The 20,791-nt window shown below is 33.0% G+C and overlaps 2 protein-coding genes across 3 annotated transcripts; one reads left to right on the top strand and one right to left on the bottom strand.

The window, feature by feature from the left end:
- The first annotated feature begins 4,440 nt into the window (after positions 1-4,440).
- LOC18045848 (electron transfer flavoprotein-ubiquinone oxidoreductase, mitochondrial) lies at positions 4,441-14,722 on the top strand. 2 transcript variants are annotated; one of them, XM_006442928.2, is made up of 18 exons: positions 4,441-4,710; positions 4,879-4,955; positions 5,512-5,618; positions 6,174-6,255; positions 6,332-6,440; positions 7,120-7,166; positions 7,277-7,351; positions 7,821-7,937; positions 8,405-8,473; positions 9,321-9,413; positions 9,727-9,829; positions 11,022-11,146; positions 11,606-11,655; positions 11,775-11,841; positions 12,339-12,418; positions 13,789-13,917; positions 14,005-14,071; positions 14,473-14,722. In XM_006442928.2, the coding sequence occupies exons 1-18, from the start codon at positions 4,566-4,568 to the stop codon at positions 14,554-14,556; spliced, it is 1,626 nt and encodes a 541-aa protein (XP_006442991.1). In that variant the 5' UTR covers positions 4,441-4,565; the 3' UTR covers positions 14,557-14,722. The 2 variants fall into 2 exon arrangements, with proteins under 2 accessions (XP_006442991.1, XP_024044211.1); XM_024188443.1 differs by lacking the exon at positions 5,512-5,618 and having other exon boundaries at positions 4,618-4,710.
- Positions 14,723-15,121: 399 nt separating this feature from the next.
- LOC18045847 (probable transcription factor PosF21) lies at positions 15,122-20,033 on the bottom strand. Its single transcript, XM_006442926.2, has 4 exons — positions 18,538-20,033; positions 17,641-17,773; positions 17,330-17,414; positions 15,122-15,665 (listed from the first exon to the last, which is right to left on the bottom strand). The coding sequence occupies exons 1-4, from the start codon at positions 19,233-19,235 to the stop codon at positions 15,301-15,303; spliced, it is 1,281 nt and encodes a 426-aa protein (XP_006442989.1). The 5' UTR covers positions 19,236-20,033; the 3' UTR covers positions 15,122-15,300.
- Between the last annotated feature and the right edge of the window lie 758 nt (positions 20,034-20,791).

Here is a 20,791-nt window from a genome sequence, read left to right as displayed (position 1 = left end):
GTTAAAAATGGGACGTGGCTACAATATATTAACATTGTTATGAAAAGATAGGGATCACAAATAACACAAAAAATACAAAAAAAAAATTAAAATGTTATAAATAAATAAATAATAAAAAAGTTAAACTAAAACAAAGTACGAAATAGTACTTTGTTATTGGCTATTATTTAGCCTTTCTATTTTTTTTTTTCTTTTTTGATAGATTGTTTAGCCTTTCTCTTGATTACTCAATAATGCAGCATACACCTATATTTATAAGATGCAAATGGAGAGGGCGGTATACTTCTTTCAAATGTGGGACTTAAACGTTAAGTAGTGAAGTCAATAGTCTACGACAGTCCCTCTCGAATTTCATTATTTTAATAACATATAACTTTCAAAATAAAAAACGGTATTAGATGTGCTTAAATACTACCTCGTTAAAACCTCATCTGAAAAATCCAAGGGGATGAGACCTGACTGAAATAAAAAGAGTAGTACACATTTATCCAATATAGCTACATAATTCTTCTCTTCAAAATATACTCCCCTTGATAAAATGTCCTCTCAAAAATCATATGCCAATTTAATTTGTTGAGTAGAAGCATGCCAATACTATGGACTAACTTCTCAAATGTTGATGTGAGTAAATCTTTAGTAAAAAGATCAGCATAATTATCAGAGAAGCGTATCTGTTTGGCATTAATTTTCTTATCTTACCAAAACTCATGAGTATAGAAAACATTGGTGAGATATACTTAGTCTTATCTCATTTGATGTATCCTCCTCTAATTTGAGCAATACAAGCAATATTGTCTCCATATATAATTGTTAGAATATTCATTATGAAAGTGAAATTGCACCTATTTGAATATGATACATAATAGATATAAATACATCTCTGCTTGCTTTATGTAATGCAAGGATCTCTGAGTTATTAGAAGAGGTGGCAACGGAAGTCTGCTTAATTTATCGCCATGAAATTACCTTGCCATTATAAGTGAAAACATATCCTATTTATGAACAAGTTTTGTGAGGATAAAAAGGGTAGCATGTATTTGTATGACTAATAAGATCAAGATTCTCTATTAGCTCACTTGAACGAAATAATTCCGAGTCTATTGTTCTACAAAGATATCAAAGATATTTTAATGTCATTCCAATGTAATTGTGCCGGCATTGAGCTAAATCTTGCCAACAAGTTCACTGAGAATGTGATATCCGATCTAGTGCATTAAGCCAAACATAGTAAAGTATAATTCAATTTGTGAGTGTAAAGGCCTTGGAACAGCTAATGAAGGCAGTCGGAGTGTTGAATGCATTTAGCTATGTATTTCTGAACTAAGCATCTATTCATCGTCCTCTTTAAGACGAAATGGATGCTTTTGAGGATTGAGAGATCGAACAACTATAACTGTGTAATGGATGAGCATTATCCATATTGAAACACGTTAAGATCTTATCAACATAAATCGATTGATGAATAAGTACTCCACTAATTTTATGCTCAACCTGCAGTCAGAGATAATATTTTGTTTTTCCTAAATCTTTCATTTCAAATTCTCTTTTTGAAAAATTCAGTAATTTTTAGAAGTTTTTTGTAAGTACTAATTAAGTTCATATCATCAACATAAACTACTACAATAGCAAATCTCGATTTAAATTTTCTAATGAATATGTAAGGACAAATAGGATCATTTTTATATCCTTCTTTAATCAAATATTCATTCAAACAATTGTGCCACATGTAATCAAATTGTTTCAATATATAAGGATCGTTGTAACTTAATAGAAAATAAATTACAACCTCTTGATTTGTATACTACAAGCATTTTTTAATCCTTTAAAGATTTTCATATAAATATTAGAGTCAAGCGACTCATACTAGTATGTAGTCACTACATCCACGAGATGCATGTCTAGTTTTTTTTAGACTGCTAAACTAATTAAAAGTCAAAACACAATAGTATCCATTACTGGAGAATATGTATTCTTATAATCAATATTAAATCTCTACATAAACCTTGAATAACTTGTCGCACTTTGTATTTAGTTATTTTATTATGTTCATTACGTTTCCTTCCCAAATACCCATTTTGTATCCAATGGATTTGAAATTTTTGGGTGTCTGAACAATAGGTCCAAATACTTGACATTTGGTTAGAGAAGTGAGTTCTGCTTGATTGCCTTCTTCCATTGAGGTCAATCATGCCTTTGTCTACATTCATTGATAATTTGAAGCTCAAAATCATTTTTAGTTATAGTGGCTATTGTGAATGAAAATATATTATCTATGTCTGTTTGATTATGATCCCATATTTCCCTTGTATAAGTATAATTTGTAGACTTTTTTCATTTATGTGTTTTCATACCTCTTCAGGACTTATTGTCTTTACAGAGGTATTCTATATTATATTAATTTAAAGTCTCAATATGATATCCATTTTCGCTGATATCTTTAAAACTCAACAGATTTCTTTTGGATCTTACTGAATATAAAGTATTTTAGATTATTAATTTTGGTCCACTTGCTAATAAGATTATAACTCTTTCGAAGCATTCTATTAAGTTTGTAGGACCAAATTTAATTTTCAAGAAATATCTTTTATTTTGTAGAATATTGAGTGTTGTTACACTATCAGCGCAATGCACATCCCTAACTTTCATTTCTAAAATAGATAATTTATTTCTAAAAAATCCATAACCTTACATGAAATAAAAGTTTAGGTAGATATCATATTAGATATGGACATTAAGTACATCTGATGAAACTATAAAAAGTACAAGGTCATTATATTAGTTACTTAATAATTATAGAGGTCTACCAAATGTTTGTTTGTACAGCATATGCATGACTAATGTCATTTTCCTCTACAACGATAACAAATTTCTTTATTATAATTTCTGGCATTTTCTTTTCTGTACCATTTTCCTTACTATGTCTCTCATAGACATTCCACAGTTTGCAGGTGCATTTTTACATCCAACATCCAAGAAATATAATTTCTTCTAAAAATATCAAGAGTTAGAATTTGCAGGTTTGTCAGATTCACCATTTTTCAAATCTTGTATAATAATAATAAGAAGATAAGTATCACAATATAAAAATAAAGTTCGTAATTTAAACAAGAAAAATTATGAAAATTTGTAGAAATCTATACATATATTTAGTATTTTAGGTTTTAACTTTTAAAATCATAATTTAAAATTTCATGTGTTTGATCTTTAATGATATTAGAACTTCAGGTTCTCATTGCCTTATTTGTGTTATATACTCATACTACAACAATAATATCCAAAGACAAATATAAGTGAGAACAACTCTTAATTATGAGTGTTCAGAATCCAATCCGATTCGTTCAATCTATCTGATCCGTAGAAATTTGATCCGTAAAAATCCAATCTATGGATTGTGGATTGGATTGAATTGAAAATTTGATCATCCACAATCGGTGGATTGGATATAGATTTACTTCTGTAAATCCACAAAAATCCGTAAATCTACAAAAAAATAAAAATATTTATTTAATTAAAAAATAAAACTTGTAAATAGGGTATTAGTACTTAGAGCATCTCCAAAAGGATCTTTAAATTTTACTCTTCAAATTTCAATTTGCTTACTGATGTGGCAAATAAGTGTATAGAAAAATATAATCCCCTCCAAAAGACTCACCAAATAAGAATAAATTAATATTATTTTAATCAAATCTTTCCAACTATCAAATTGAATTGTTATTATATTTTTTAAAAAACAAAAATAATAATTATTGCATTCTTATCTTTTCAATAAATAATAATAAAATATTAATAGAAGAGAGAGAAACTCACTCGGCAATATTGAAGAAGTGAGAAACAAATCTTATTTGAAGAATCTAAATTAACATGTCTTTTGGAGTGTTTAACATTGATATGACTCTTCAAATAAGAAGTAGAATCTTATTTGAAGATTTTTTTTTGGAGATGCTCTTACTAGCAAATAAATAAGTTAAACTATGGTTACATTAACACTATATTATATCTTATCCGATAATAAAATAAAATAAAAAATAATTAAATAAACAAATACAACTTTCTAAATAGTTAATTTCCATGTACTGATCTAAAGGAATAAGTTTTTTTCATTTTGGTGTGTTATATTTTGAAACTTTAAATGTATTTTCTAGCTTTATTTAAATAATTAATTTATTTTAATCTTATTTAATTTAAAATTTTATCTGTAGTAAAATTATTTTTATATTAAAATTTTTTATTTAGTTAGTTCGTGGATTGGACAAAATTAAAAAATTTAAGTACGCAAATCAATCCATAAAATGGTGGATTGGATATAGATTGAGTCAAATCTGTATCTGATCCGCAAATGTATGAATTGAATTTGGATTGAATTTCACCAATCCGTGGATTGGATTGGATTGAAAATTTATAATCCGTAAAATCGTGGATCGGATATGGATTGAGGGCATTTCAATCAAAATCCATGCTTTTTTTCATCTGGCTATTTTCCAAACGGCGTTAATTTAAAGGGTTTTGGTAGAAATGAAAGTGGGGAATCGTGTGCTAAGCTTTTCTTTAGGAGCTTTTGTAGTGAAATGTGTAGAGAGTCAATGGCTTATGATGTTGTGATTGTTGGAGCTGGACCAGCTGGATTATCAGCTGCCATTAGATTAAAGCAACTCTGCCGTGAAAAGAATGTTGATTTATCAGTTTGTGTTGTTGAGAAAGGAGCAGAAGTGGGTACGTGTTTGTAATCTAATAATATAATTTTCTTTCTTTAAGTTAAATTGTTTTGTTTAAGCTTGGTAATTTTAATATTATTTGTTTAACAGTTTCCTTTGTTCAGCAAGACCTTTAATTTTAATACTCTCTGCTGTCTTGGTTTTTTTTTTTCCTGTGTGATTTTAGGTGCTCACATTATATCTGGGAATGTTTTTGAACCCCGAGCATTGAATGAACTACTGCCACAATGGAAACAGGAAGAGGTGTGTGCTATCTGCCTACTATAGTTCTTGTATTTTTTTTTTTTTTTCACTACTTTTAATATTATAATCTTGCTCAATAATACATATGTTAATTGATGTTGTAATAGTGGGAAAGATTGATGAAGCTCCCTTCTTGCGAATGTTATTTAAGTTTCTTATGTGAGAAAAGTTTAACACTATTTTGGGTTCGTCATATTTGATTCAGTTAAAAACTATTTTGATCTGATTCTGTCATATACTTGTTAGATTATGATGGTAAAGCAACTGTACAAATGAATGATAGGGATTATATAGCTTTTGTAAATTTTGTTATGGCTAACTTCTTGTTAGATCTTTTTTGACATAGTTTTCATGCTTTAAACTCAAAGTAGTGTACATAGATTGTCCAATCTTTCATGCTTTGAACATGACAGCCATAAATTGCTCCAATAGTTATAATACAAGGACTAGCAGATGGTCATGTGGTGCATGACTTATAAACAAGCAAAAATGAATAATCTACTACCACTTACATCTTTGTAATCAAAACACGTGTTCTTTGCGAGCTTTTTTGCAGGCTCCTATAAGGGTCCCTGTTTCTTCAGACAAATTTTGGTTCCTTACAAAGGATCGTGCATTTTCACTTCCATCTCCTTTTAGTAACAGAGGAAATTATGTTATAAGGTAGTTATGTTCTTGCACCATGCGTGGAATGTTCAATCTAGAAAAGTGTGAAATTCAACAATAGGTCATCTATCAGGTGGCCAAGTTAAGAAACATCATGAACCTTGCATCTTTTCAATTTATTTGTTTTCTTGTCAGCTTCTGTTGAAACATAAAACTTAACAAATTTGCAACTTGCATAGCTTCTAAGATGGTCTATGGAGTCGCAAAATTTTGCCTGAAAATTTTAGGCCTCTTATTTCTCAAGGAAAATCTTCATGATAACTGTTTATGTCTAAATTTTTCAAATCATAGCAGCAAATCTGTTCTGGAGTCAGTATTAATATGCTGATACTGTAATTCAGTGTGATTATGGAGTTAGAAGCTTTAAATTTGTTGCTTAAATCCTGCTATTAATTTACTTATTTCAACCAAAGTTGGTCTGAGACAAAATTTCATTAACAAAAGCAAGAGCTTTGAGCATCTTTATCTTTTCAGATGCTTTCATTTGCAACTTTTTTCTTTCCATTTAGTGGTCAAAATTTCTTCCTTCTAGCTTAATTTCTTGTTATGCAGCTTAAGTCAGTTAGTGCGTTGGCTGGGAGGGAAAGCTGAAGAATTAGGAGTAGAGATATATCCTGGCTTTGCTGCTAGTGAGGTACTCAAGTTTTTCAACTATTAGAATGCTCGATATGTTATTGGATGTTTACTTAACAAGTTATTGTAATTGTCAGATACTATATGATGCAGACAACAAAGTTATTGGCATTGGGACCAATGATATGGGAATTGCCAAAGATGGTTCTAAAAAGGAGAATTTTCAGCGTGGAGTAGAATTACGAGGTAGGTCCCTCTCCCTCTCCCTCTCCCTCATAAACAGATACATATTCCTCATCAACTACATTATTACTGTGTCAACATAAAATGTTATTGTGTTGAAATCTTTCAAGTAGCCTGATCATGTTATTCTTACTCAGATATAAGTTAAATATACTGAAATAATTAGACCCTATGTATATTATCATTGACTTGAGGTAATGCTTAATTTCAGTTGGTTTGATCAAACCGGTTTCCATAAAGTTAAGTCTTTTTCTCTTGCATTTATGCATTTATAATTTGCACACCTTATGCCAAAAAATAACTTTAGTTATTAACTCTATAAATCAAGTCTACATATCCAGGTATAATTAAACTAAGAATAAAGAAGACTATGATTTGGAAGTTGCAATTTATCTAGACTTAAATGAACCATGACTTATGAACAGTTATTAATTTGTCAATTACATGCTTATTGGTAAAAACTACCAACCTTTTTGGTGCAACCGTGAACAAAGTTGTCCTATCTACTGTACTGGGAAGCCTTGTATGAACTGATTTTTATGCATATTCAATAGATGCATGTGTGTGTATTCTTTTATACCATGAAAGTGTGCAGATTAGATACTGCAGTAACTGGTGCACAAAATTATATTAATAAACTTAGTTGCAATTCACTGAATAACTATGTGTTATTGATATGCAGGCCGCATAACACTTCTGGCTGAAGGTTGCCGAGGATCATTGTCAGAGGTTCAAAAAAGAATTTATTGCTGTACTAGCTGTCAGAACTTTTGAAATCTCAGTCTTCATTATGAAGCCATTATGCTAACAAGAGCTTGTTTTAATTTCCTTTTAAACAGAAACTTATAAAAAATTTCAAACTGAGAGAGAAAAGTCATGCTCAACATCAGACTTATGCTTTGGGAATTAAAGAGGTAACCTACATTCACTAGGAATTATATGTTTAACTGGGTTTTACTTTATAAGGAATTCAATAATTTCAATTTGAAATTCTTTATGTATATCACAGCATGTATTTCTCAGTTGTGGTGATTGTAACAAACTGTAGTCATTAGCTATTTCCATCCTTATCTTCTAGATATGAGATCAAAATGATCTACTTTTTCTTGTTTAGTACTGGGTTAGTCACAGCCTTCACAAAAAGGAAAAGGTTAAACAGAGAATTAGAGCATAACACATATATTTGTATCACACATTAGTTCCTTATTAGGAAAAGATGAAGGTTCTTACATGAAGAGTTAGAGAATAATAGAAAAGTTCTAATTTTCCTTTTCTTTTAATTTTATTTGCCTTCTTGATATTTTTCTCAATATCAATTTGCAAACTTGTTCAGATTACTACTCAAGAAAATTCTGAGAAATTCCCTTTTTTGTGGTTGAGAAGGTTTGGGAAATTGATGAGGGCAAGCATAATCCTGGTGAGATTCTTCACACGTTGGGTTGGCCCTTGGATCAGAAGACATACGGTGGATCTTTTCTGTACCACATGAATGATAGACAGGTGAAAATGTTTTCGTTTCCTGATTTCTATTTATATTATGCAGAATTCTGCTTTGGTAGAAACCATGAACTGTTAGTTTTTTGCCATGTCCATCACTGCAATCACTGCTGTTATCAATTCTACTGTTTTCATCACCATTTGTTCCAAATTATTTTAGCAAATATGCTTGTAGTCGTATGTCCTGACAGATACCACCAACCACCCAAAAAAAAAAAAAAAAAGATAAACATAAAATTGAAATGTAAAAAGACAAGCTGACTTTCAGCAAGTGATTGTCACCATACAAGGATTTTGATAGCTTTTATTTTTCTGTATCATGGAAGATTTATATGCAATATTGTTCTTGGTGTTGTAATTAAGCATGTTTCCCAAGTTTTTAAGCATCATTATTGACAGGTATTCTGAATAACAAGCTCACTGTTTGGAATAGCTGATTTCTTATCTTTTTACTTTGGTTGATCATTCAGATCGCATTGGGCCTTGTTGTTGCTTTAAATTACCACAATCCTTTCTTGAATCCTTACGAGGAATTCCAGGTAAACTAGATCTCTTGTTCCTTTGTTACTATTTTTGCTTCTTTCTTTTTCAAATTTTTGGCTTGCGGAGCATATTTACAGGAATCTGTGGTATTGCAGATTTTTTTTTTCCCATAGACATAACCTAGTCTAACTGTTTATAGAAAGAAGTATTTACAGTTCCTATCAGCTCTCAGCTTAATAGTATATGTAGTCAACCATTAACAGTCTTTTTTAGATTGGATTGTTTGGTTTTAATGATCCTTGTCCTATTGATCATAACTTCTATATTCACTATTGCCTTTATTGCTGGAAGCCATGAATTTTTGTGCAGAATGAGTTTTCAGATATTTGATTAGTAAAACCCCTTTCCATGATCGTACTTATGGGAACTGTTGAACCATTTCCAAATGGATGGATATTAGTTACAGTTTTGCAATTCTACAGTGGAAGTACTAATTTAATTTTCTTATAATATGTAGTTTCCTGGTTCAAGTTTTATGCTGTTTCTCAATTGCCACATCTGGGATCTAAATTTACCTAAAAACCAAATGTTGTTGGTTTGCATAAAATCAGTCTGATCTTAAACTTAAGCATCAAGGAAAGAAGGGCTGGCAGTTGCATCTAACTTGCAATTGTATGAAAGAAATGCACAAGGAATGAAAAAAGAGTTCTTTTGAAAATGGAGTTAGTTAGCTGGTAGATTCCCTTATACCTTTTATTTATTTATTGACTGCTACCTGTAGTTGGTTATGGTGAACTTTTGAAAGGACTTGATATCTACCATAGTAGCTTATAAGTCACTCATTTGCCAAGCATAGTTATGTGGAATCTCACTCGGTTTATTCTTGTATTTTTTTCATCTTAGAAATTTAAACATCATCCTGCCATCAAACCGCTTCTGGAAGGTGGGACTGTAGTTCAATATGGGGCTCGCACCTTAAATGAGGGTGGCTTACAGGTGAATTAGGCATCTATCCTTTTCCCATTATCAATGTCTGATTAAATGGTCTGCGTCGTGCAAGGATGATGCCTTATCTGAATGCTATAACCAATTTATTGTGTAAATGTAACATGTTAGCTGAAGATGGAATAGTCCCTGGCAAAACGTTCCTTGGATGGTGCCACTGCTTATCACTCAGTTGATTTCTGTGGCACCTAAGCTGAGGGAGTTATTTGCATTCTCCCAATGTGCTTGAAAGCTTTACCGAAGTTTGGCATTTGCTTTTGTTGTTGTTTATACATATAAGAATTTGATGCTAGTTATATTTCAGTCTATTCCATATCCAGTTTTTCCTGGGGGAGCAATTATTGGATGTGCGGCTGGCTTCTTGAATGTACCAAAAATAAAGGGAACCCATACTGCAATGAAATCAGGTAATCATTTTAACAAACTTTGGGATTGACTATCTTCGGCTATACAACCCATCATTATGAGGAAATTTTGATATAAATTAGAAGACTTGATGGGCTAAGGAAATTTTGAAATAATTTAGAAGACTTTTTATTTTCAAACTTAACAGTACAGTGGTTTAGAGATTTCTGTTCTTATAAGATATTTAGAACTCATTATGGGTATTAAATGATAGCTGATGTCTTTCTGTCTATCTATCAGGTCTGTATTTCCTTACCTGTTAAAACCTAAAAACCACCAATTCCATTGCATTGCTAATGCAATTCTTTAAGTCAGTTTGTGCGTAGAATTGAGAGTCTGTTTCCCTCCTTTTCCATATGTACATGAAAAAAAACTAGAATAAATAGAATGGAATGACATCTAATTAGAAAATCTAGTGCATTTATGAATTTTCTGATCACATAAAAGAAAGCACCAAGTCTGTGCATGTGGTTGTTCTTTGAAAAATTGTTTATCTGGTTAGATCAACCTTCTAATGTCTAAAACCACTAATCTGAATGGGGATAAGTTATTACATTTGTTGGAATAAGCAACCTTTGGTTATATTGCACCTCTTGTAGTTTGTATTTTCTCATGTCAATCTTGGGTTAAAGCTGTGCATAACCACTAAGGGCAGTAACTGAGGATTAATCTCTACTCGAGTATTTTTCTTTTTCTGCTTCTTTTTCCCCTATAATGAACGTATGATATACCAACTTTTATTGGGTGTTTCCTCAAAATTATGGGGGGAAAAATGGTGGTATCTTTTTGTATTACCCCCTTAAAAGACCTTGTTATAGCGTTTTTGGTGGAAAAACCTTACTTTTGGATTTACAGCGTCCTTATGTTTTTGGCAATTGCCACATTTTCAGTTGATCGTAGGTTAGGAACCCTCACCTATTTTGTACATAACTGAAGGTTTGATAATATAAAAGATTGAGTCTAGGATCATGTAATCTTATATTTTCCTTGATGAGTGAAATTTGATATACATGTACTTAAAGGGTATTTAATTCAATAGTGGGATTACTGGAAAGATAATCCAATAAATAGTTATTGACAGGGTGAGTCTTAGGTAACATCACTTATAGAAGTCCCCTCAGCGTTTCCATATGTGCTTTAAGCAGCAGTATTTATAGTTCAATTATATCTTAAATTGCTACCTGTTTCTTGCAGGAATGCTTGCAGCCGAAGCTGGCTTTGGTGTATTACATGAGGACTTGAATATGGAGATATATTGGGACACCCTGCGGAATTCATGGGTGTGGCAAGAACTCCAAAGAGCTAGAAACTACCGACCTGTCAGTAAAGCAATTCATTTTTTCTTCTCTCATTTGTTTTCTAACTTCTGTTATGTAAGATTTCCACAAATGGCATTGCATTTTATAATGCTCATTTTTGTTTAGCTTTTAACTGTTTCAAGCCTTCCAATTTAATCTGAAGTAGTTATATTTTACCTGAATTAGCAAACTCCCAAATTATCCAAGTCTACTTCACTCTTTGGATGCTATAGATGCTATAGAACATTTTGTTCATATTACCAGAATATCTAAATTAGAATATAGCATCTCTATTTTGATTGATCTCACAGGTGGCTTGGTTTTTTTTCTGATGTACAAACATTTAGACATCCTACTAACAGAATTGCCATTTTCAGTTAATAAGAAGTTTTCTAAGTTATAAAATTGTTTATCTACCCTATTCTTTAGGTTAAAATTATAGCACTTCCATTTATCTCAAAGATCTTTTTGTTCTTGTAGGCATTCGAGTATGGACTACTTCCTGGTTTGGCAATCTGCGGGTTAGAGCAGTAAGATTTTACTGCTTTAACCACTGTAGACATTATTCTGCATCTATATAAAGGTTTATTTGTATCAAACTTAGCTGTTCTTGAGTGAAACTTACTCAGCTCTATTTCCTGCCTTTCAGCTACATACTGAGAGGAAAGTCGCCCTACACACTGAAGCATGGGAAGCCTGATTACGAAGCAACCGATGTATGGAAATAACCATTCATAGTCTCATGGGTTGAATTCTTTAGTTTAGTTAAATAATTTAACTATATCTATTGAAATATGTTTGTTATTGTTGAGATTGCGCTACTAGTAAACTTGGACAGGGAGTGAAATTTTATTAGGGACAGATCAAAATGAGATAAAATATTTGAGCTTTCTTTTGTGTTTTGTTAAGATGTTTCAGGAATACTATGATCGAACGTGTTTACCATAATATGTGAAGAAGCTGAATATATGCTAAAATGGGATTGTGACACTTGGAGAAAAAATTCAGTAGTAATCAGTAGAATTTAATTTATGATACTCCCTCATATATTACATAATCTTCTGGAATGCTTATAGATCAATCACCTGATAAGCTACCAAAATTTGCTCATAACTTATAGCTTAGTTTGTAAGTAACGTCAAATGATGCTTTATAGCTCAGTTGTATATACTAATAGCTATTTATTAACAATTTTCACATTTCACATTTGCAGGCTGCACGCCTACACTCACCAATTGAATATCCAAAGCCTGATGGGGTATTATCTTTTGACGTACCAACCTCCCTGCACAGGTATACAAAAAAATAATAATAATAAAAAATAAATAAATAAATAAGGCTACTAAAAATAATTCCCAATACCTACTACACCTCACCCGAGCTGGGTGGAGGGTGGCGAAACTGTGTAAGATCCTAGAAACATAGGTGTGAGGTGTAGCCTTTGCATGGTTTCCTGCTTGGTGAATAGCACTGCTTTAGCCTAATCATAATATTATTACTAACTCTGACGTTGTTAAGAAACATGTCTCACAAGAGGCTGTCTATTCTCGACACATAAAAATCAAATAGGTAACTGTATCTTCCTTGTCATCGCGAGTGAGTAGGGTTTTTTCGTGAAAAATTGTCATTGTGTATTTGAGGCTCTCCACCATTTAAGAGTTACACAATTTTTCGCATAAAGTCTACCACACCACTTGTCCAATGCATTTTAATTAAATATCAAAATGGCTGGTGGCTTTCTTATTATAAAATCTAGTTTTAATTAAATATGTTGCTATTATTGAATGAAAAACCCGAAACATTTTCTCCCATTTTGACTCTCATTTTCCTTTATTCCACTTGTTCTTCTCCTACTTCATTTATTCTTCAGTTTGTTCCTGACACAATATTGTGTTCTAAATAAGATTGCAAATAGGAAGAAGAGTGAAGCTGAATACTACGTGGAGAGAATATGAAGTTGTTGAGGGTTTGATTTCATTCAAGGACAGTTATTTATATTGACTATTCCACCAGCCATTTGATGCTTATCTTACATGCATTTGATTAGTGTCATAATAGGTGGGATTGTAGTAGAACTTATGAAACCTTAAATAGTGGGATGTTAACACTTTTGATTTGACACCAAATATTACTGGGAATCAATGAAATTAAATAGCATTCACAGGCATATACACTTGTGCATCTTTTGTAATTTAAAATTCAACTGACCATGTACGCTTGCATATATGTTACATATGTCAGGCTAGCCATGTTTCTAAATACCTGGAGATTATCCTTTGGTTTTCCCATTTTTCCATCTTTCACAAACTGTAGAAGAAAGTGGAAAACCTGAGGAGGAAATTAGATTGAGCTAAGCAGTTAGATAATTCAAACTTTTACTTGTCTTTAGGGCAGGTCGACTTGACTTGTAGAAACAGCTTCTTGTTGCTAAACCTTCAAAAATTGTTAGCATGGTTCATTTTGCTAATAAGCCTTGAGCAAAATGACTGGCTTAAATTGACTTCCCATTCCAGCCTTAGTGGAGGTAAAATTAAGGTTTGCTTCAAGAAACATCAAGCAGCAGTAAAATAAAAGGAACAAAGGACTGCTGAATATCTCCCCCCCCCCGCGGTTGTTTTTCCATGTCTAAAGTAGTGATCTTTTTATCTTTATTTACCTGTTAGGAGCAACACAAATCATGAACACGATCAACCTGCTCATCTTCGCTTAAGGGACCCAAAGATTCCTGAACTTGTGAATTTACCAGAGTATGCTGGACCTGAGTCTCGATATTGTCCTGCCCGTGTATACGAGTAATGTGCATTCTGCAGAGCTTGTGCTTCAAATATTCTCTAAATGGATCCTCACTTACATGTCTGTTCCATCTTAATGCTTAAAAGGTATGTCCCAGATGAAAAGAATCAGCTCAAGCTGCAGATCAATGCTCAAAATTGCTTGCATTGCAAGGTAAAATCTAATCCACTTATTTTTGAATGGCAAAACAGGTAGATAGCTGCCTGGAAATTGACTTTATAAGTAATAATAATTATGTATAGGTAAAGTAATTAAACTGCACCAATCTGGTTCTATTTCGTTTGGCATTGGTTCTTCATAGCATCATATACTACTAGACTGAAAAACTGTCATACACCCAAGAAAGCCTTGCAAACTATTTCCACTCACGTTAGTGTTACGGGGCTTGGTTCGCAAGTGATATAAATTCATCATCAAGAAATTAACTTGTTAAAATACTAGCTTGCACGGGGAAAGAATCAAGCTGTCAGTGCCTTTTCTTGTTGTTTCATATGTTATGAATACAACTTTAGTTTACTTTGAAACTAACTTTTGTTCACTTGAGTGATTTTCAGGCATGCGACATCAAAGATCCAAAGCAGAACATCGAATGGACGGTGCCAGAGGGAGGTGGTGGCCCTGGCTATTCGGTCATGTAGACACCGCACTGCTCGATGCAAAATAATGTTGGCTTGTATTCACAATAATAACTTTCGGCCACCGGAAAGTGACCCTCTCAATGCTCACAAAGCTCAAACCAGCGAAATGTATGAAATGTTGATCTCCTTCCTGAAGTAATGAAATAGCCCATTTTAGCAACGTTCATTTCCTTGCAATTGCGTATCGAGATGTGGTTACAAATTGTCGTTGAAATAACACACGGCTTTAAAATTAGATGAAATGCTAGCCCAATTATTACTGGATTGAAAAATAATAAAATCAGCAGGCAATAAGTTAAATTCTAAACCGATGGTAGAATCAAGGACAACGCGAAAATGAATCAACAATTGCAAACACACTTGAACGACAATAAACAACTCACAAGTAATGCACACATACCATGATACTGAGAATCAACATGTAATAAAAGAATCGTACTAGCTATAAAAGCCAGCCACAGCCCACAGAAAGGAAACTTCAACATAGCGACCTAAGACTAAGATAGGAGAAACCTACCAAATTTGAATTAACAGATCACATCCAGAGACCCAGAGGTGCAAAAAAGTCCCTAAATAAACTATATCATGTAATATATATCTCCCATAATCCAATCTCCATCTAAAATCCAATAACTGCCTAGAAATAAGCTACAGATGTATCTAAAAACACTAAAGGAACATGGCAAAATGAGCCTATCTGACAACTGAAACTGGGATTCTGGTAACAACTGCTCGAATCATTCCTCAATCCTTTGATGTAGATGGGTTGACATCTGAAGCATTCTCTTTCTGGTTGGGAGAAGGCACTGATCCTCTCATTTTAATTTCCCCAGTTTGTTGTTGCTGTTCCTGCTGCTGCTGTTGCAGTTGTTGCTGCTGCATCTGATGCAATTGGTGCTGCTGGAACTGCTGCTGCTGCTTCTGCGAGTGAATTTGAAGCTGCTGGAACTGCTGTGCAGTTAGAAGAGTATGCATAGCTTGATTGTTTGGGTAAAATTGCTGACCAGCTCCAAAAGACGGATAGTTCATCATTGGTCCACCATTAGGCATTGCTTGGCCAGTCAATACCTTCAGATGCTGAATCTCCTCCTTCAGTGCATCATTTAGGGCTGGCACAAAAACAAAAAGTAAGCATTTTTAAGACATAACTCATAAAAGTTTAAATACCTCGTTATAACTCCATGTGCATCATGGAAAGGAAAGCTGTTATAGATTTATCATGCTAAAAATTATAATTTATTACAGCAATACACCAATTATAATAATGCACTACTTAAGACTTCTAAAAGTGCTGGATAGATTAAACCTTTCTTCGGTGACTATGCCACATGTGAAGACATTCAAATGAAATGGAAGCAGCAAAGATAGTAGCAATCTGCATTAAATTACTACTTAATATACATAATTCAAATACAAAGATGTACAAATGTTGCAGAGACCATCCACCAAAAATCAAATTGGAGAAGAAAGCAGTTTTAGCAACATCTTTGATGATACAGAAATCTTTTATAGCAATTTCACACACAGCAATTCCAACAAAATTTAATGCAATCACAGAAAAAATGGTATGTTAATTTAAAAAAAAAACAAAAAAAAGAGCCTGACAAGTTTGCAAGTGAATAACAAAACATAAGGAAGCTAACATCTCTTCATATCATATATTATGCAACAGAAGAAAGTCTTTGACATCGGCCCAGTCAATGCAACTATGAAAATTCGTCAAGGATCTAGATACAAAAAGGTGTAAATATATTAACAACTAAATAAATGATTTATGAATTCAATATATAACCTTTTTGAACATTTAATTACTTCTAAATTCTACACGCATTCTTGTTATACATTAGTTAAAAGTTATGTTGTAATGTTAAAGAAATGAATTAAAACTAATTCTTTGCATGGCATTTGAAAGTTGAAACATCCCAACATTCAACATGCATTTGATACACATTGAAAGAATCCAAGACGAATTTTACTATGTACGAGTTTCTGGGGTAATTTTTCAGTACACTTAAAAATATTATCAGATATCTATCAGGCTAATTTGAAAAGTGTCATCTTCAATATTACTATGAAGCAAATGAAGATTAGTTTTTAGTAGCATCTGAGGAACATGGAATACTACCAAATTTTCATTCCTCATTGTATCTCTTGCTTTTCTCTCAAGCATCTTACTTCAGTAAGAAGTTTTACTTTGACTCCCAAGTGACCCGACATTTAAAAACATGATCAATCAATTGAAATGGAATACCGAAAAAAAAAATAGCTCCACAAACAGATCAGGAACCTTCTCAGCAGTTGGTTGTTATTGTTATATTAGTCCTCAGTAAATTACCAATATATCCAGATTTAATCCTAAACATAAAACCAGAAAACCTAAGAAGAATAACATCTATCAAACATATGATGTTACACAAAGAGCCACAGATCACACAAACAACCCTTGAAACAGTAAAGCTGGCATTAATTTTTTTTCCTTCTTTTGCAGTATAAGAAACAATACAAATTTACACATAAACTAACTTACGGAAGTGTCACAATGTTTGAACAGTGATAAGTTCTGGCCGTGTTAGAATGTGTGGAACATAATACAAACTATAAACCCAAAAAACATGGTTTCCTGTATGTCTCTCATTTATAAACCCAAAAAGTATGGTTTCCCGTATGTCTCCCCATTAAAATGGGAAAGAAGATGAATGTTAAAGAGTAAGAAATGACAACTAATTGGAATGAGATATAAGTCTTTAGTAAAAGGTTCCCAAGAGACCCTCACCATCTTGCAAGTGGACTTGTTGCTCCATCGTTTGCAAACGCAGTTTCAATTCACTATTTTCAGCAGTCAGACCATTAGTATCTCTCTGCTCAGGGAAAAAAAAAAAAAAAAAAACACAAGATAAACATACATATCAATCATTTTCATTGTACAAGTTAAATACATTCCACACGGGAATAAAAATACAATACACACGGATTATTATTAATGGAATATACCATAAATAGCAGAAAAAATAAGTCAAAAACATTCATACGACAGAAACCGATCTCTGACAATACTGATGACTATGGTGACTTCATATAACTTACCTGCAATAATGTCAATTGAGCAGACAATGAGGTTGCTTCAGTTTGTAATGTCTGTACTTTACGTTCAAGCTCAGCTATGTATCGCATCTTCCTTTCCTTCGACCTTGCAGCTGACTGCCTATTTGCCCAGATTCTATCACATTGCAGAGAGTTTGTAGTGTTAATATAAAATGCATAAAATAGTAAATTGTAGTTTGTTTCTTTAGTCTCTTACGGAAATATGAAATAATATAGGTAGACAACAAACAAAAGAAGGAGGACAAGAATAATCATCAGAAGAGAAAGAATCATACAGATAATAAAGATAATATAATAGAAAGATCCATGAGGACAGAGCAAATAGCTGTATAAATTCACAACCCACTTCCTGACGGGCATCTTCTAGGACAGAGAATGAGTGCAGGTACAATGGCCAGGGATAGTTATCAAACTTCTAGATGAGAACTATCAGAATTTTTCAATGCAGAAGAAGGTGTTAGGCATTTGGTTCTGCCCAGAATCTTCAAAGAAAGGTTTTACGGAGCTTTACCGCCTGCGATTCTTCATTTTAATTAGAACAGCATGGAACTAGACTAGGAAGTCATCTGCAGTGCCCCTTGCACTTCCTAATGGGACTTTCCCTGGTTGACTATTCTTACTACGAGAACAATGAGCACTAACAACATGTAGGAGGAGCTCTTTTCTCCCTAGAAACTTCATGACATGAGATCTTCATACATTATCAAGAAAATGAGTATGCAAGGAATAAATATACTCAAAGGGAGCAGTACTCTAGTATGGGTAATATCAATACGTTTAACAAGTATCTTATGCTTATTTTATGCTTGAAGATGTAAACTAACTCAATTCTGAGTTAGCGACAAAACAAAAGATCATTCAAAGGATTTCTAATAATACCTCTTTGCACGCTTTGGATCAATGAGTGCTAGTTCAGCAAGCTTAGCAGCAGACATAGCTTTCTTCGAATCAGCAGAAGGCGCCTCATCTGAAGCTGACATGAGCATTTCTGGCTTAATACTCGTCGAACCATCCATTGACTGGCTGTGCTGATGTCTAATCCTAGGCCTCTCAGTAGATCCAACACCCACATTCTCTACAGAAGAAATTCCACTGCCAGCAGCCACCGCCGATGTGGGTGCTGGAGCTGCAGCCGCTGATGGCTCACCCACTTGAAAACCCGACGTTGCTGTAGAAGCATTGAACTTATCCATATCAAGATACATAGACAGTAAGTCCTCCTCCGTCTCATCTGATAAAGATGGCCCATCAGCACCACCAACCACACCAAGATCACTATCAAAGCTGATGTCATCAGGGAGAGTAAGGATTTCAGAATGGGCTCGACGATGGCCCACATTCTTCGGTGGGTTATCATGCATTCGGCTAAGATCATGGCTAAAGCGGTTAGAATCAGATTGATGACCAAAATGAGATCCGTCTGAGCTAGAACCACCTGGAGCTAGCGGAGGAAATGATGAAGACGATGGCAGCTCAGGCTTCACGTTGAAATTATTATTTCCAGGAGGAGAAAAGCTTGAGTAACGTCCAGATGGAGGCGGTATACCACCATGGCTCAAAGACTTATCCTTGTCCATCCAGAACAAAAATTTCTAAACCTCCTTAATAAGAATACTAATAATTAACTGAGGCAAACTTCCCTACGATCCCAAATCCCTAAATTGGGCAATATACTAATCGGGGGAGACACCTTTCTTTTTTCTTTTTTTTTTCTTTTTTCTTTTTTCAAATATCTAAGCAATAAAGATTTAAAAGCCCTTGATAACACAACAAAGAAAACCCAATTGAGAATTCAAGGTTCCAAAACTAAACCTTAGATAAACTAACAAACACTACAAATGGAAATCAACAAACAAACATAGATCACACAACAAACTCTAACTAGTACAAAAAATATGTATATATTAAAAATATTAAAATCTCCAATATCACTAAACTGACTACACAAAGAGAAAAGATTCAGATACGCAAACCCTAGATACAGCCGGCCGGAGAAAAATGAGTTCTTTCCCTCGCGAAGGTGAAATGCCGGAACTTTCCTGGAAAAATCCGAGCTTTCCAGGAAAATTAAAAACTGGGAAGTGAAATCCTAGCTAGATCTTCTTCGAATTATAAAATTGCTTAAAAGTGAAACGACAACGCAGAGAATCCACCGGCTTTTTACAAAAAGAGAAAATCATAGAATAAATTTAATTAACGAAAAAGGCAAAAAAAAAATTTTAAGTTTTTTTGGTAAACGTTTATCTACAAAAATAACACTACAATGAGATCTGAGACACGCACACACACACACGCAAGAGAAGAGAGAAGAGAGAAGAGAGAAGAGAAGTTTCTTTCTTACACAACACAAATGCAAAATCTTGTTTTTCCTTTTTTTTTTTCTCTCCTCTCTGAATTTTGTTTTCGTTTTTCCTTTTATACTGAGTTTTTCTTAGTAGATTACATGTGCCTAAAATGGTAGTGGGGCCATTTGTTTGGTATTTGCTAATCTGGTGTTGTACGTTTGGGATTAGAGTCATTTAGTGGATTTTTTGGCATTTAGGTCAACAAATTTGAATTTTTCATTCAATATTTCTATATTATGCTATAAGTCCCTATACCATTAAATATTATATTTTAGGAGTGACAATTTCGGACATGACACGTTAGCGTAATATGAATGAGCAAATTTGCGTTGATCTAAAATGATCTAATCGTATTGAATCCACGTCATTTATTTACTAATCATGTCATATCTAAATAAAAAATTCATGACAATTTTAGACATGACACGTTAGCGTAATATGAGTGAGCGGATTTGAGTTGATCGAAAATGATTTAATTGTATTGAATCCACGTCATTTATTTAGTAATCGTGTCAGATCTAAGTAAAAAATTCATGATAGGTGAACTTATAATTAATTATATTGTGTTGATTTATTCTTATCCAATACAATAATTTCGTTATCTTAAATATAATAACTATTTAGTTATATTTGACCAAAACTAATTAAAGTTTGAATATGTTATACTATAAAAATTTTAGAAAATGTATTAAGAATTATGTTACATGGGTAAAATTTCTCAAAAAATATTTAATATGTTAAGTGAATATTACAATTAAAGGGAACCAATAACATTGTGATTAAACAGA

The sequence above is a fragment of the Citrus clementina genome, unplaced genomic scaffold (assembly GCF_000493195.1).
Source record: "Citrus clementina cultivar Clemenules unplaced genomic scaffold, Citrus_clementina_v1.0 scaffold_3, whole genome shotgun sequence".
Classification (NCBI taxonomy): Eukaryota; Viridiplantae; Streptophyta; class Magnoliopsida; order Sapindales; family Rutaceae; genus Citrus; species Citrus x clementina.
This window is presented reverse-complemented; position numbering and strand designations above follow the sequence as displayed.

Excerpts from the sequence above, each read along its gene's own strand:
- LOC18045848 (XM_006442928.2), top strand. The coding sequence starts at position 4,566 with ATGTGTAGAGAGTCAATGGCTTATGATGTTGTGATTGTTGGAGCTGGA. Across the intron at positions 4,711-4,878 it reads TGAGAAAGGAGCAGAAGTGG|GTGCTCACATTATATCTGGG; the intron begins GTACGTGTTTGT and ends GTGTGATTTTAG. Across the intron at positions 4,956-5,511 it reads CACAATGGAAACAGGAAGAG|GCTCCTATAAGGGTCCCTGT; the intron begins GTGTGTGCTATC and ends GCTTTTTTGCAG.
- LOC18045847 (XM_006442926.2), bottom strand. The coding sequence starts at position 19,235 with ATGGACAAGGATAAGTCTTTGAGCCATGGTGGTATACCGCCTCCATCT. Across the intron at positions 17,774-18,537 it reads GATCCAAAGCGTGCAAAGAG|AATCTGGGCAAATAGGCAGT; the intron begins GTATTATTAGAA and ends GCAATGTGATAG. Across the intron at positions 17,415-17,640 it reads CTCAATTGACATTATTGCAG|AGAGATACTAATGGTCTGAC; the intron begins GTAAGTTATATG and ends TTCCCTGAGCAG.